Source organism: Caenorhabditis briggsae (assembly GCF_000004555.2).
Source record: "Caenorhabditis briggsae complete genome, chrV, whole genome shotgun sequence".
In the NCBI taxonomy this organism is placed as follows: Eukaryota; Metazoa; Nematoda; class Chromadorea; order Rhabditida; family Rhabditidae; genus Caenorhabditis; species Caenorhabditis briggsae.
The window spans coordinates 3,815,578-3,830,589 of NC_013488.2; the positions used below are offsets into that span (position 1 = coordinate 3,815,578).

The 15,012-nt window shown below is 38.0% G+C and overlaps 3 protein-coding genes across 3 annotated transcripts; all 3 read left to right on the forward strand.

Annotated features, from left to right (window-relative positions):
• Positions 1-1,137: 1,137 nt before the first annotated feature.
• On the forward strand, positions 1,138-3,649 carry CBG26948 (the record flags this gene model as incomplete). The annotated part of the gene is made up of 3 exons (XM_045236854.1): positions 1,138-1,305; positions 1,951-2,499; positions 3,308-3,649. The coding sequence occupies 3 exons, from the start codon at positions 1,138-1,140 to the stop codon at positions 3,647-3,649; spliced, it is 1,059 nt and encodes a 352-aa protein (XP_045099034.1).
• A 2,461-nt stretch (positions 3,650-6,110) lies between these two features.
• Positions 6,111-6,494, forward strand: CBG26949 (the record flags this gene model as incomplete). The annotated part of the gene is made up of 1 exon (XM_045236855.1): positions 6,111-6,494. One exon carries the CDS (start codon positions 6,111-6,113, stop codon positions 6,492-6,494), a length of 384 nt encoding a protein of 127 aa, XP_045099035.1.
• Positions 6,495-8,588: 2,094 nt separating this feature from the next.
• On the forward strand, positions 8,589-10,786 carry CBG29113 (the record flags this gene model as incomplete). Its single annotated transcript, XM_045236856.1, has 5 exons — positions 8,589-8,801; positions 8,831-9,299; positions 10,334-10,392; positions 10,439-10,499; positions 10,650-10,786. The coding sequence occupies 5 exons, from the start codon at positions 8,589-8,591 to the stop codon at positions 10,784-10,786; spliced, it is 939 nt and encodes a 312-aa protein (XP_045100944.1).
• Positions 10,787-15,012: the final 4,226 nt, after the last annotated feature.

Genomic DNA, 15,012 nt, shown 5'->3' on the forward strand with positions numbered 1-15,012 from the left:
AGGAGTTATCAAATACCTAGGCTTATCAACATTGAATCAGGTCATTGTGGGATTTGGTTGTCTAGGCAGTGAGTGTATTGGCGAACATTTCTGTAGCTCACATGAGTTGTTCAGGCATGGGTGTTTCCATAGCTGTACTGTTTGAAAGTCGCTTCCACACAATTTGCACATTCCCCGGTAAACGTCATTGGACTCGATGGAGACGGCCGTGGGCTTTCAGCTTCCATGCTTATTGTTGGCTGACATTTTTATCGTTCTCGTTGTTCGTACCCGACCAAGAAACGGCAAAGCAAAATGTTTTTAAGGTGAGTGTCGTTGTGTATTAAACACTTGAACAATTTTCATATTTCATAGTCTCTACCATGTCTGCCACAACAGGTATACAACGGTGACAATTTTGTGCTAACCGAAAATGTCACTTTCCACTTGGTTATATTTATGTCGTTCTTTTTCACAGTTCTTCTCAAATCGATTGCTCTTGCATTAGGGTTACTTTGGAGTACAATACGCCAACTACAGAATCGAACCATGTCTAAAAAAACGTTCCATCTTCATATTCAATTTCTGATGGCTCTTGGAGCTCAAGTATCAATGCCTTTGTTTCTGTTTGCCTTTCCACTGATCTACTTTCTTGTATCTTTCCTAAAAAACCATTATGATCAAACTCTTACGAATATTGGAGTCATAATGTTATCAATGCATGGATTCTCATCTTTATGGGTCATGGTTCTTGTACACCGTCCGTATCGTGTTATGTTTTATGATTTGTTCAAAAAGTCTAAAATTAGTTCTCGAATACCATCAATTAATCCACTGGTTTATCAACAAAATCGCAATTGATAATTTTGTTCAAACAATTGGCCAGTTAAATCACAGTTATACTAATATGTTAACCAATTCTTCTTGAATTGAAAGTTTTCAAAACTATTTGTTTGACTTGAAATAAAAACAATTCGATCTGAACTAGTGTCAAAATTAGAAGCATGATCTCCGGCGTTTTTCAAAAAATAGAAAAAAATACGGCTGCAATCAGTTACGATATAATTTTTGTTGTTATTAAATAATAACATGCTCCCAAGGCTAAACAGGTGAATTGTTAATTCAAAGCTAATCAACGTGCTCAATTCAATTGTGCTCATGAATTCTACATGCATCCCGGATATTGGATATTTCGACTCTCCGGAGTTTTTATCATTGGTTCTCCATAAAAATACAATTTTTCCACACCAATTCACTTATTCGGTTTCTACTGATTTGGAGAACACCAGTGACTATGAAATCAGCAAAACTGTATCTAATGAATTTGCACATCTGGATTGTTTTGTTTGATTATTCGTTTAGTATTCTAACGACCCCATTTTTGCTATTACCTCATTTCGCTGGTTATCCCCTGGGACTATTAAGTTGGTATGATATCGTCTTTGTTGCAAGTGAGAAGTTATAAATTGTGAGGGATTATTTTTTATCACGCTGTTGCAAGTTGTTTGACACTGTTGTTCGGTTTTTGATACCTGATCAAGAAACGGCGAAAAGAAATATGTTTGCGGTACGTTAGTCTGAAATCAATTTGTATGAAATTGTTCTCAGAAACTCCCATGCCTACCTCAATACATTCATGAAGCCAATGTCATTGTCTTATGTGAAGACTGAACTTATCATCTGGTATGTATTGCGGCAGGGTATGTATCTTCGCCTTTTGGTATGTATGTTGTCAATTTTCCCCATTGTCTTGGGACACTGACAACTTGAAAACGCTATAACCCAGAGTCCCCCGATTTTCCCCATAAAATCCCTCTGGATCCTAAACGATCTACAACGGAAAACAGAACAAGGGAGCATCTACAAAAAATAGATGCAGTCGAAGAAAAACTCTGGGAAAGTTGGGCGCTAGGGTACCTCCTGCATCTAAGAGAATCGAAACACAAAAACAAAAAATGCTCGACTCTGAAGCCAAAAGTGGGACAAGTTGTTTTGATCAATACAAATCTAGTCAGATGCCACAAGTGGCCATTGGGAATCATCACAAAGGTCTTTCACTCGAAAGAAGGAATCAGAACCGCAGTAGTGAAATGCAAAGGAAAACTTTACGAAAGATCCGTTTGTCATCTCATCCCGTTGGAAATCGAATCAGTGGAATCCCAAGAATGTACTCCAGACAATGTGAATACAGATGAGGATCCCGGATACAAATCCATCCCAAATCCACCACTACCCGCAATTTTCGATATTCCACAAGCTGAGTACGTTCCAAAGCGATTCAAAGATTCCAAGAAAAACTTTGTGCCAAGTGCTGGGAACCTCCCAACTGTCGGAGAACGTGATCCCGAAGAGGAAATCAATTATGACACCCAACATCTGGACACGGAGCCAGTAGACGGAGAATACAGAGACCCAAATGAAACAGCAAAGCAGATTCTGGACTACGGTAAAAATGCTGTACCGGATACAAGGACAAGAGAGTACCTACCAAGGAAAGCGAAAGCACCTTACATCAACTATGTCCATGCTACAGTAGTCTCTTCGTCTGGGGCCCGGCCCCCCCCCCCAATGTTGTCAATTTTCCCCATTGTCTTGGGACACTGACAACTTGAAAACGCTATAACCCAGAGTCCCCCGATTTTCCCCATAAAATCCCTCTGGATTATCCGTTTCAATCGTGTCATATTCATTCCCCTTCTTATCACACTCCGTTCACCAATCACAATCAATTGTTTCGTTCACTAACTTAAATATAATTTGAATAAGCGCCAACACGTGCCGCGACACGCGTCGCGCCGCTCGGCATTGGCGCCGACATGAGCGGCGCATTCAGCGCACGCTCACAGACGAATTGTTCGTTTCAGGGAGACGGGTATCTCCCCCTTTTGACCGCTATGCGGTCCCTTTCTACTTTTATTATAGTTTCAGACTATTTCCTACGTTTGGCAGTGTTATGGTTTTGCTAGCAACAGTTTTTGAGGGCAGCAAGGTTTCCTCCGGTAGCTCCCAGGAGGTTTTAGTCCTACACCTTTACCTCTTTTCTGTATCGCTTTCTTTTACCCATTACTATTGTCTTTGCCGTTTATTCGATCCTCTTTCCTTCAATAAATTGGGATTCGAATAGCTTGTGTACTGCTATGCACTTGCACCGCTTATCTTACACATTGGGGGGGGGTTTGGGGGTCTTTTACAGGTAAACAAGTCTCTCTGGTTAGGACGTTGGATCGGTCTCGGCTGACCTCGGATCCACTGTCAACATCTTCGCCGCTGTCATGGTTCTCTCATTCACTGCTTTTCTGATGTGGAACGCAGTAGCTCAACTAGGAAGCCGTACTATGTCCCAAAAGACTTTCCAACTTCAAAAAGCGTTTCTCATAGCATTAGGAATTCAGACATTAATGCCCTTCTGCTTCATTGCATCACCTGCGAACTATGTATGGATTGCAGCCATGATCTACTATTACAATCAAGCGTTCACAAATTTCGGAGTTTGTTTATTATCCATGCATGGGGTTTCGTCTTCAATGATCATGATCTTTGTACTTCGCCCTTATCGAGATACATTGTTTGGTTTTTTAAGGATACAGTGGCAGTCATGTCCAAGGAACATTCTTTAAAACAATTCTTTCGTCATAATCGCGACGTTTCTGTCGTAGTTGTTGCGACTTGATTTTTTTATTAATAAATTTAACATTTTATTTTTGAAACAAGTCTATCGAAACTGTGTATTCAATTTTCGCCAAAGCCACAAACTATTTTTTATCACAGTAAATTGAAAAAAATTATCTTGGATTTCACAGCAGATTTCTTCGGAACGCCGTTTCTAGATCCTCCATCAGCATTTCATCTTGCTCCTGATCTAGTTGAATGCTCCCGGCTCCAGCTCCAGCTCCAGCTCCAGCTCCAATACCCGGCATCCAGAACCCGTGTTCCAAAACTCGGGCTCCAGAACCCGGACTCCAAGACCCGAGCTCCAGGAGCCGGGCTCCAGAACCCGAGCTCCAGGCAAAAATTTGAATTTTTTATATCATAGGCTTATCAACAAAACATTCAGCCATGAAAAATGGCGAAAAACCCAAATTTGCAGTTTCTAAAAAATATCGACCGAGGGTTCGAAAAAGTACGATATGAAAGACTTTTGGGACACAGAGCGAATTCCAACTGAGAATGAACAATATATTTTTTTTCATTTTTCAGTTTTTTGACTTTTGCGGTTCCACATAAAGATACGTTCACCCATTTTTTCCCATTTTTTTTTCCACTTTTTTCCCATTTTTTTCCCATGTTTCAGCACCATACTCTTTAATTTTAAACTTTTTGTATTCCCTTCGACTGTTCAAACGATGTGACGTAAAAAACCACTGACTGATTTCAAAAAAGGTCAAATTACAGCCAAAAATGCCCAAAACTTTTCAAACTGTCAGATGGCTCAGAATTTAGGAAGATCCTCAGACATGGTCAATCGATTTGTCAAGAATTCGTTAAGTTACGGTACAAATAGCTTTTCCGGACGTCATTCTCTCATTACAGTCCGAGAAAAACGTCAAATCCTATGAAAAGCGCTTAATGTTGTGACCAGTTGTTCCAAAATCAAGAGTCGTTTGAAGCTTACTGTATCGAATAAGACAGTTTGACGTGTCATCTAGAAAAGCAAGTTCATCAATTATCAAAAGACGAAAGAAGCACTTATGCTGACATCAATCCATCCCAAAAACGTAGTGGAGCATTTACCTCCTCTGACGTTGCATCTCTAAAATTGATGTTTATCTTTTCTCCAATCATGCCAATAAGAATTGTAGCCGTCTGGATCATCACAGTTGATATTTTTCTTGTCAAAAAATATAATCTGAAACTGTGCTGAACATTTAGGAAAGTTTTCGTAATCCGTATAAAAGATAAACTTTAATTTTAGAGATGCAATGTCAGAGGAGACAGTTTCGATTAACTTGTTTCAAAAACAAAATGTAAAATTTATTAATAAAAAAATCAAGTCGCAACAACTACAACAGAAACGTCGCGATTATGACGAAAGAATTGTTTTAAAGAATGTTCCTTGGACATGACTGCCACTGTATCCTTAAAAAACCAAACAATGTATCTCGATAAGGGCGAAGTACAAAGATCATGATCATTGAAGACAAAAACCAGCTCTGTTTCTAATGGCGGGGCTCAACTTCTTTGGGTTGCGTTTGTGCTGGCACGAGGGTGGTCTGCCGGCAAAAGGTCTCATTCCGTCGAAGAATTATTTTTAAGAGTCTCCAAAATTGTGTTAAAACAAACTTGAACACATGCTTGAAAATTTCCTTGCACGAAAAGCCCCATCGTATTGTTGTCTGACTAGTGACAGGCCATTCTTTCTCGGGGATCAAAATGGAGAAATTGGCTTGGCACTCCTGTTGAACATGTTTTGTCGTCTGAGCAGGCGCTATATACTTTTGGAAAGTCTAAATTTGCTATTCAAAGTTAGATTATGATACAGGCAGTATGATTTTTACTCAAAGTAGTTTTCTTGGTACACTTGCAGACCAGGCCCCACCAAAAACAGCGATTTTTCCCCAATTCGGGTGATTCCTCCAAAACTCATGGTTTGCAAAAGATTGGCTGCCTAGAAAATCAACAGACTATTACTATTAGATAGCCAAGAAAATTGTGCTTATACATAACAATTTTTAGAATTGAGTTTTGCCTCTAAGCTGAACAGTGTCTCATCAATGAACGCGGTGGTCAAGCGCGTGCCAGAAGGTCAAGAAAAACATCAAAGGACGCGTACAGAAAATAGTGCCGTTTTCGTAAAAATTGTGATAAGGACATGAAACTTTGCACATCTACCAATGAAGAGACGAGGAATATTATAAACATGAAAGCAAGACCTGAAAAGTGTGCCGGCGCGCAACAGCTTATGTCAAATATTTGTTGCCAAACTTTTTCCCCACCCTGGTATAGTATAATAGAGTGGTTTTCATCTTCAAGGATGTTATAGTAAACCAGCAATAAACAGTTTTTACCAAAAAACATTGATTCCTTTAACAATTCTCAGCTTATATTACGATCAAGAAACGACTCGAATGAAAAAATGTTATGATTTCGGCGGCTAAATGTCTTAACTTCGTCAGAAATGAGACAGGTGAAAGATGAACTCAAAGCCACTCTTTGTGCTCAATTCAATCAGTTTCATGAATTCTACATGCATCCCGGATATTGGATATTTCGACTCTCCGGAGTTTTTATCATTGGTTCTCCATATCAATACAACTATTTCCACACCAATTCATTTATTCGGATTTTACTGTATTATATGGAAAACTCCAATGGCTATGAAATCAGCAAAATTGTATCTGCTGAATTTGCATATCTGGGTTGTTGTGTTTGATTATTCGTTAAGTACTCTAACCATTCCATTTTTGCTGTTACCTCATTTCGCTGGTTATCCACTGGGAATATTAAGTTGGTTTGATGTATCAGTTTTGCTTCAGATCACTATGGTGTTCATTTTTGTGGGAAGTAAGAAGTCATAGGTTGTGAAATCATTACTAATAACATTCACCAAATTCCGTATGTCCGGATGGATGTAGCGTGTCTGTTCACCCATTCAAAGTTAACCGATTGAGCTGAAACATAGACAGACGAATCGGAAATTTTTATTAGTTTTTGCCCGACCCTTTCTATTTTCGAAATTTTGATTCTGAAGTCTTCTGGAGACGTTCCTTTGTTTCACCACAGTCAAGCGTGGTGGGCAGAGAGGGCGATGGTGGAGGGCGAGAGAGGAAAAGGGGGAGAAAATCCCAAACACGTGTACGCCATTTCTCACTCTCTTACAGTTATGACCGAGTAGTGTATTGGTTAGCGCTCTCCGCTTTTGCCCGCGCGATGCGGGTTCGAGTCCGACCGGTGGAAATTAATTTTTGTTTTTTTAATCAGATCTCAAAAGGGATTTTGAAAAGTGGATGTGTTTTTTCTCTTCAGTTCAAAAAAAAACACAAAAAAAGAAGAAACTTTATGGATCAGTTTTTTTCGTTCAGAGTGAACAGAAAACGTTCGAATGAAAATTAGGTAGATGCATTAGAAACGTTCAAGCTCTTACTTCTCTAGAAAGAGCTTCAAAGACCCTAAAATTTTGATGAGTAAAAAAAGCCGAAGGTCGAAATCCCGAATGTGCAACAGGCAGGTTCGAGTCCGATCGGTGACAACTTTTTTTTGTTTTTTGTAGAGAGTTCAGAAGTGAATATGACAATGTCTGAGTGTTTTTAATCAGTTTGAATGAAACCCTAGCAAAGATTTTCCCCGTTTCATTAGTTTCAAGCTGAAAGTAGAAAAATTTTTTTCACCGATATGAAACTTTAGAATTTTAGAGTGTTTAAATTTCCAAGTTTTGAGTCTTCTAATTCAAATTTCTTGAGTTTCGAGATTTCCGGATCGTCAGAAAAAATCATAAAGGGAGAAATACAGGAACTTCGAACTATAGGAACTCTCAAAATCTCCAACATAGGAACTCTCTGAAGTTGAAAATCAAATAAGAACTGAAGTTTTCGAGATTAAGGTTTCAAACTGTGGACGTTTTGAATCCTAATCTCTGGCCTTACACTTCCTAAATTTACCAACTTCTCAAAGTTTAGAAAATGAAACATTCAAATATTCAAAACTCCAGAAGCTAGAAAATTTGAAAACTCGGAAACTTGAAAATTGAACAAATATGTATGATTTTTGAAATTCTGAGTTCGAAAATATAAGATTTCAGAAACTCGGAAATTTTGAAATTTTCATCCGAGGTTCAAAATCAAAAAAGAACTTTCGGATTCGCATATAAAATGTTGAGTTCCGAGATTTCCTATAAAAGAGGCTCAGCCCCTGTGAAGTGTAAACCGACTTTTCTATTTCCAGTTTTAATTTCAGAGTTAGTCTCAGAATTTTGAAATAAAAAAACCTTGACAAGGTCTTCAAAATTGAAGTTTTCGAACTTCGGAATTTCCAACAGAAGTTCTGTAAATTTTGAATACTGTACTTCCTCTAATACATAGAAACCCACCCGCAAAGTGTTTCGAAAAGTAGAAGACCGCCCTCTAATACATAGAAGCCCATGGGCTTCAACTAGAGAAAATACGGTAATTCAAAATACCAGAACTTTTGAAACTGAGATTTTAGAACTCGAAAGTTTCTCAATTCCTGAACTTTCTAATGTCTAAATTTCGGAATTTCGGAATTTCTGATTTTTAGAATTTCAGACATTTTTCCCGGAAATTCAAAATTCCTGAATTTCAAATTTTGAGATCGCGGGATCTCAGAATCGCTTAAATTCAGAATTTTGGAATTTAGAAGTGCAAAATGAAAGTTTCGAATTTTTGCATGAATTTCAGAATTCTTAACTTCCGAATTGCCAAACTTCTGATTTTTTGAAAATAAATCGCTGAAAAACAGAAGCCGACCCTCTAATGGAAATCCACCGTGAAAAAGAAGTTGAAAAATAGAAGTTCATGGGCTTCTATCAGTGGAATGACGGTATCTTAAAATTTCTAATACCTAATACACTGAATTTCACAATTTACAATTTCGAGGTCCAGGAGGTTCAGCCCCGAAGGGGCGCAAACCGACTGGTTGTTTTATATTTGCAAAGCATGCTTCCAGATTTGGTGATCTCAATTGTCGCAATTTTCGAAAGCCGTTTTTATACAGTATGTGAATTCACTTGGAAGCCTTACTGGAAGCGTTGGCGTAGAATCGGGATTATTTACTGTCACATTATTGTGAGCTGTTTAACACTGGCATTCGGATTCTTGGCTCCTGATCAGGAAGCGGCGAAAAGAAATATGTTCGCGGTACGTCAGTCTGTAATCAATTTGTATGAGATTGTTCTCAGAAACTCCCATGCTTACCTCAATACATTTATGAAGCCAATAATTTTGTCTTATGTGAAGACTGTACTTATCACTTACTATGCCTCGTGGGGGTTGGTCTCAGTGCTTTTTTTATGGGTATCTCATTTGCATTTTTTCTGATGTGGAACGCAGTAGCTCAACTAAAAAGTCGGACTATGTCCCACAAGACTTTCCAACTCCAGAAAGCATTTCTCATAGCTTTAGGAGTTCAGGTATTAGTGCCTATATGCTCGTTTGCATTGCCTGCTATATATTTATGGATTGCACTCATGCTCTACTATTACAATCAAGCGTTTACCAATTTCGCAGTGTGTTCATTATCATTACATGGGTTTTTGTCTTCGATGGTTATGACATTAGTGCATCGCCCTTATCGAGAAACATTGTTCAGTTTATTCCCGAAGAAGATGTCAGCTAGATCAGAAGAAAATCCTATCAAAAGATTAGCGCGTTATAATCGCGATGTTTCTGTTGGAGTGATCACATCTTGATTTCTGATAAATTCTATATATATTAGGCCAGATGTATTTTCAAAACTTTCTCAGTTTTCCTATAACATCATTTTTTTATGTAGGCGATTTGGGTTGTTATGAGTATATTGGTCAAGATTAGACAGGTGACGTATGAACGAAAGGTTGATCAATATGTTGAGTTCAATCATACTCGTGAAATGCCGTACGGTAGATGAGGAAAAAGGGAGAAAAACAACAAATTGAAATGAGCAGTAGACCTTCGGTGTGCAAAAATCGCTAAGCAAAAATGCAGAAAAAGTTCTGAAACAACGGATCCTGGACAGGAGCCTAAAACTTGCTGAAATGTGGAAGGTTTGGTAAGCTTCGTTGGCCTGAGATACAGGCGCGGCAAGGCTATTGAATATTAAAAAAAAAAAGAAAATGTGGATCTGACGTTTCCACCGAAACAAATCGATTAGACTTCTGCTCAAATCAATATCCTTTTTGAGAATTAAATAAAGCAGGAATTTGCCCAAATTCTCTTGAACTAATGGGTTTGAAAAGAACCTAGTTTAGATAAAGACTAAAACACGGCTCGAATAAGGAAATGATATGAATAAAATTATTTCCACACCGATTCATCTATTCGGATTCTACTGTATTATACGTAACATAGTTGCAAAAGGCCGGCCGGGCCGGGCCGGGCCGGTAGACGAATTTTCTCGACCCGTCCCGGCCCAACCCCGGGTCGGCTTGCCTAACACAGTTGAAAATTTTCAATGAAAAAGTGGGTAATTTTTTTGAATTAAAAAATAAAAAATATTACATTATTTAGCGAAATTAACAGAACACCTCGGCTGTCGGCTTGCAACTTCTGGACGGAAGTTGAGGGGGGTTCGACTTATGGACGGATCTTAGTCAGATTTTGGCCGGAAATTGAAGGCGCTGCGTGCGCGTTCTTCCCTCATTTTAAATGTGTTTTCTGAACTATTTTTTTCCCTAAAACACCAATTTTTGAAGTATTTTTTTCAGACAAGTACTTTGGAGACAAAAACAGACGATTCTCGAAAAAAAAGTACGAAACTCATCGGGTAATTTTTTCTTTAAAATTTTGTCGTTTAATTTAGATTTTTCCAGAAGAATGAAATTCAAGTCAAATTTTCAACGCCAACTGCTTGGGGGATATTGCATCGAACAGGTAATTATTTGTTGAAAAAAACTGAATTTTTGAAAGTTTTGTTTCCAAGATTAAAAAAAAAGGATGCTAGAAAATGCGAAGAAAAACAAGATAGTTAATCAGGTAAATTCCTATTTTCTGAATTAATATCTAATTTTATTCACATTTCAGGCATAGCCTCTTTTCTCGTATTCGTCACGATTCACAGCGACATCTTCAAATTTTTAAAATCTGATTCCCGATTTTCTCAATTTTCTATACTTTTCCTGATTTTATTCATTTTCATGTATAAATGTTTTTTCAAATAAATAAAATACTATATAATGTGCTGTTTTGCTTTTAAAATAACAATAAGTGCGAACCGAACCGGCCCCTGCTGTTAAGACATCGGAAGTTGGCCGGTAGTTTGTCGGATCTTGGTCGGCTTCCCACAATGTCTTTGCCGGAATCTGACCAAGCTCCGGCCAGAAGTTGCCGGCGACGCCTGAGACGCTCTCCCACAGAACAGTTTTGAACTGCAAAATTATTTTTGATCTACCTGAAAAATTTCGGTGTGGCAGGTCTGGAGCAAAACTTCCTGACTTTTATCTGGCTTTGTGAATATTCAAGATGATTCGAATGATTTTTGAAAAATTGATTAGTAGTCATAGAATCCTATATGGTCCTTTTCCAGAAGAAAATATTCCAAATAAAACCATTTTTCAAGATTTTTAACAGAAAAAACGGAACTCCTCATTCATTTTTCAACATTACTAGGTGTTCTATGGCTCAAAAGAACCGCACCATTTTGCTTTTCAATTCGTATAGAAAAAATTTTTGGTCTTCCTGGTCAAACTTTTTTTAGAATCAAAAAACCTCACGAAATCGCATTTTTACTGTTTTTCGATTCTAAAAAAAAGTTTAACCAGGAAAACCAGAAATGTTTTTTATAAGAATTGAAAAACAAAATTTTGCGGTTCTTTTGAGCTATAGAACACCTGACAATGTTGAAAAATGAATGAGGAGTTCCATTTTTTCTGTTAAAAATCTTGAAAAATGGCCTTTTTTGGAATATTTTCTTCAGGAAAAGGACCATAGAGGTTTCTATAGCCACTAATCAATTTTTTAAAATTTATTTGAATCATCTTGAGTACTCACAAAGTCAGATAAAAGTTTTGAAAAAATGCTTTAGACCTGAAATTAGGCTTCAGATCAATATTTTTCATGTATATCAAAAATGGTATTGCAGTTCGGCGAAAAAAAAATTCAAAAAAAAATCAGGGTCAGTAGGAACCCCGGACCGGCCGGGTCGGGAAGGGCCGGCAAATGGCAATTGTTGTAAAAAAGTTTTCCTGATATTTTGCATAGAGAACCCCCATGAGAGGTTGAACTCATGACAGGCAGCTCAGGGGTACAGCGCCGCTACCGGCTGAGCTACGGGGGCGCGAAGGCGCCTGACGACCGATGGTCTACATAAGCGCGGCGCGGTGTCGTCCCCCGAAATTTTTGCTGTCTCGCCTCCTTTAAGTACTCTAAGCATTATATTTTTGCTATTACCACAATTTGCTGGTTATCCTCTGGGGTTGTTCAGTTGGTTTGATCTATCAGTTTTGTTTCAGGTCACTATGGTGTTCTTTTTTCTTGCGAGTGTGTCTTAAATTGTGAAAGTATTCCAAATCAGCCAATAGTATCCTTTCAGACGCAATCGCCTCAATTATCGCAGTTTTTGAAAGCCGGTTTTATACAGTATGCGAATTTGCCTGGAAGCCTGTGGGGAGCAAGTTCAAGATCTCATGTTGCCCTGAAAGTCAAGTAAAATTTAAGCCGCTTCGGCGGGAGCTGATGCTGTCAATCTCACGGCCTCGGGGAAGGGAACCCAGATTTAAAAATTGGAAAGCGCGCAAGTTTTGGACGCGTTGCGCGGTCGCGTCGCGGCTTTTCGGTGAGCAGCGACTCAACAACGCTTAACTTCACGTTTTTTTCAAAACGTTTTGAAATTTTCGAATCTGGTACGCATCCAACTTTTGTGTGCGACGAAGCGCGCGTTTTTCAGGTTCCCAACCGCGATGCCGAGAAACATTGTTAAGTTTCTTCTCCAATAAAATGTCAGCAAGATCCGAAGAAAATTCTGTCAGAAGATTTGCCCGTTGTAAAGCGCCTTTTCTGTTGGAGTTATTGCAAGTTGATTTTTGATAAATTCTATATTATATTTTTTTGTCCTCTTTAGAACAGGTGGATTTGAAATTCTGTTGACACTGAATCTCTAGGTGGGAGTGAGATGCTACGGAAGAATGAGCATCAAACTGATTATTTTCAAACAGATACCGACTTGTTGCTTTCAAAAGAGGCGCTTCCAAAACGTCAAAAAATGGCAATTGTTGTTAAAAGATGATTCGAGGGCCCAAAAACTTCTTTTTTGAAACAGGAAGCCATTCTTGAAATCTGTCATGATCTAAGCATGTTTGACAGCTGAAATTAGAGATACAGTACCGCCCAAAAGATATCAACTTTTGGTTTTTCGACTGTAACTTTCTTAAAAATAGAGGTGAAGAGTCAAACTTTTCTGTAAAATGTAGCAAATAACCTGAAAAAAATAATGCAAAAACATTTCAAACCCGAAAACAGAGGAAAAAAATTTTAGCAACAAAATTCGCTTTTTGGAAAATTTTTGATTTTTGGACGATTTTTTTCAAAATTCTGGAAAAAATAGAAAACGATTATGTGTTTGGAATATACAATTTCAACATGGTTTAAGAGAAATTTGCCTACTTTTGAGCAAATAATAGCTCATAGAAACACAATTCTGTATATGATATGGTCGTTCGAAGTGTCAACTAGAGATTTCCGGCTTCTGGACAGTTTCTACTATCGTTCCACAACTTAAAGTGGTCAATATTCGATACGTTTTATGTTTTTATCGTTTTGCAAAGTCTTATTCTATATTATATATCATTAATTTTCACTCGAAAAAGTGCTTCTTTCAGCTCCGAGCACTGGTTTTTAGAATTGTGAGGCAAGCTAAAACAAGCGTAATGTTAACCTTAAAGATGGGGGGACATGAAAAAAATAATGTTCTCGAAATTCCGTTCAAATATGCCCCCCGAGGAGTTGAACTTGGGGGGGGGGCGAGGATTGAGGGTGCGGCGCCGCTACCGACTGAGCTACACGGGCAAAGAAAAAACGGTCGCCCGATTGCATACATAAAGGCGAGGACGACAGCTGTACGCAGAGTGACATTAAGCGTTGTACACCGTGACAGTAGAATGCATACCCTGGCTCCAATAAATACCCGAAAAATCTCCTGTCCCCCCACCTTTAAGTCATTCTGGTGAGATCGGTTGAGGGAAATCCGTGTTTTTTCTTATAGATATCAATACTACAGTTTTGTTAGAACCTATAAAACATGATTTCCGGTTACGAAAAAAGCTTATTGAAATGCTAGAAAACATCTAAAAAACATTTCATTGAGTAAAATACTGATCAAACAGACTACTGCTTCAGTTTCAGTTCCTGAGTGTTCCATTCATTTGTTTTAACAATGTATTTGTAAGAAAAAATTGTTGTAACTATTTCAGGATGTTTAACACAAGATTCCATATCTTTCGAGACCAAATGATCAATCTAACCTAACACAGGAATTTTATAACTTGAACCCCGCTCCAAAACAGATCGCAAAACTGAGAATGAGCATCTCGTAAGCGGAAATCATGTTAAAAGGAAATCAGGGCAAATTTCTCTTAAATCATGTTGAAATTGTATATTCCAAACACATAATCGTTCTCTATTTTTTCCAGAACTTTGAAAAAAATCGTCCAAAAATCAAAAATTTTCCAAAAAGCGAATTTTGTTTCTAAAATTTTTTTCTCTGTTTTCGGGCTTGAAATGTTTTTGCATTATTTTTCTCAGGTTATTTGCTACATTTTACAAAAAAGTTTGACTCTTCACCTCTATTTTTAAGAAAGTTACAGTCGAAAAACCAAAAGTTGATATACTTTTGGGCGGTACTGTACCATCAACCATTCGTCAGCAACCATTAGTCATTTATAGGCTGGGCACCGTCTCACAGCTCTAACTTCAACAAATCGGTCGCCAGATCTGATACTGAGCCAGTGTGCCTTATCGGCAAAGATTTTCCGATTTTGTCGACAAACTTACGTTTTGTCGACAAACTAAATTATCTATAAATTTGTCGATAAAAAACGATAAAATTTTGTCGATAAATTGTCGACAAATTATCGGTAAATTTGTCGAAAGTAATTTATCGACAAATTTATCGACAAAATTTTGTCGACACGTTGTCGATAAATTTGTCGAAGAGGGCATTCGTCGACAAATTATCGACAAAAATTGCTATTAACCGCAGGAATTACTTGTAAAAAATCGTATTTCATATTTTTCTAGGCCATCTGACCTGGTGGCATACTTTTCCAAACATGAATTTTCTAGGCCACCAAACTTTTTGACCTGAAAATGATCTGATGTTAACATGGTGCATTTTTAAGCCATTTTCACATGGTGGCCTAACTTTCGCAAGTTGAGTTTTCTAGGACACCAA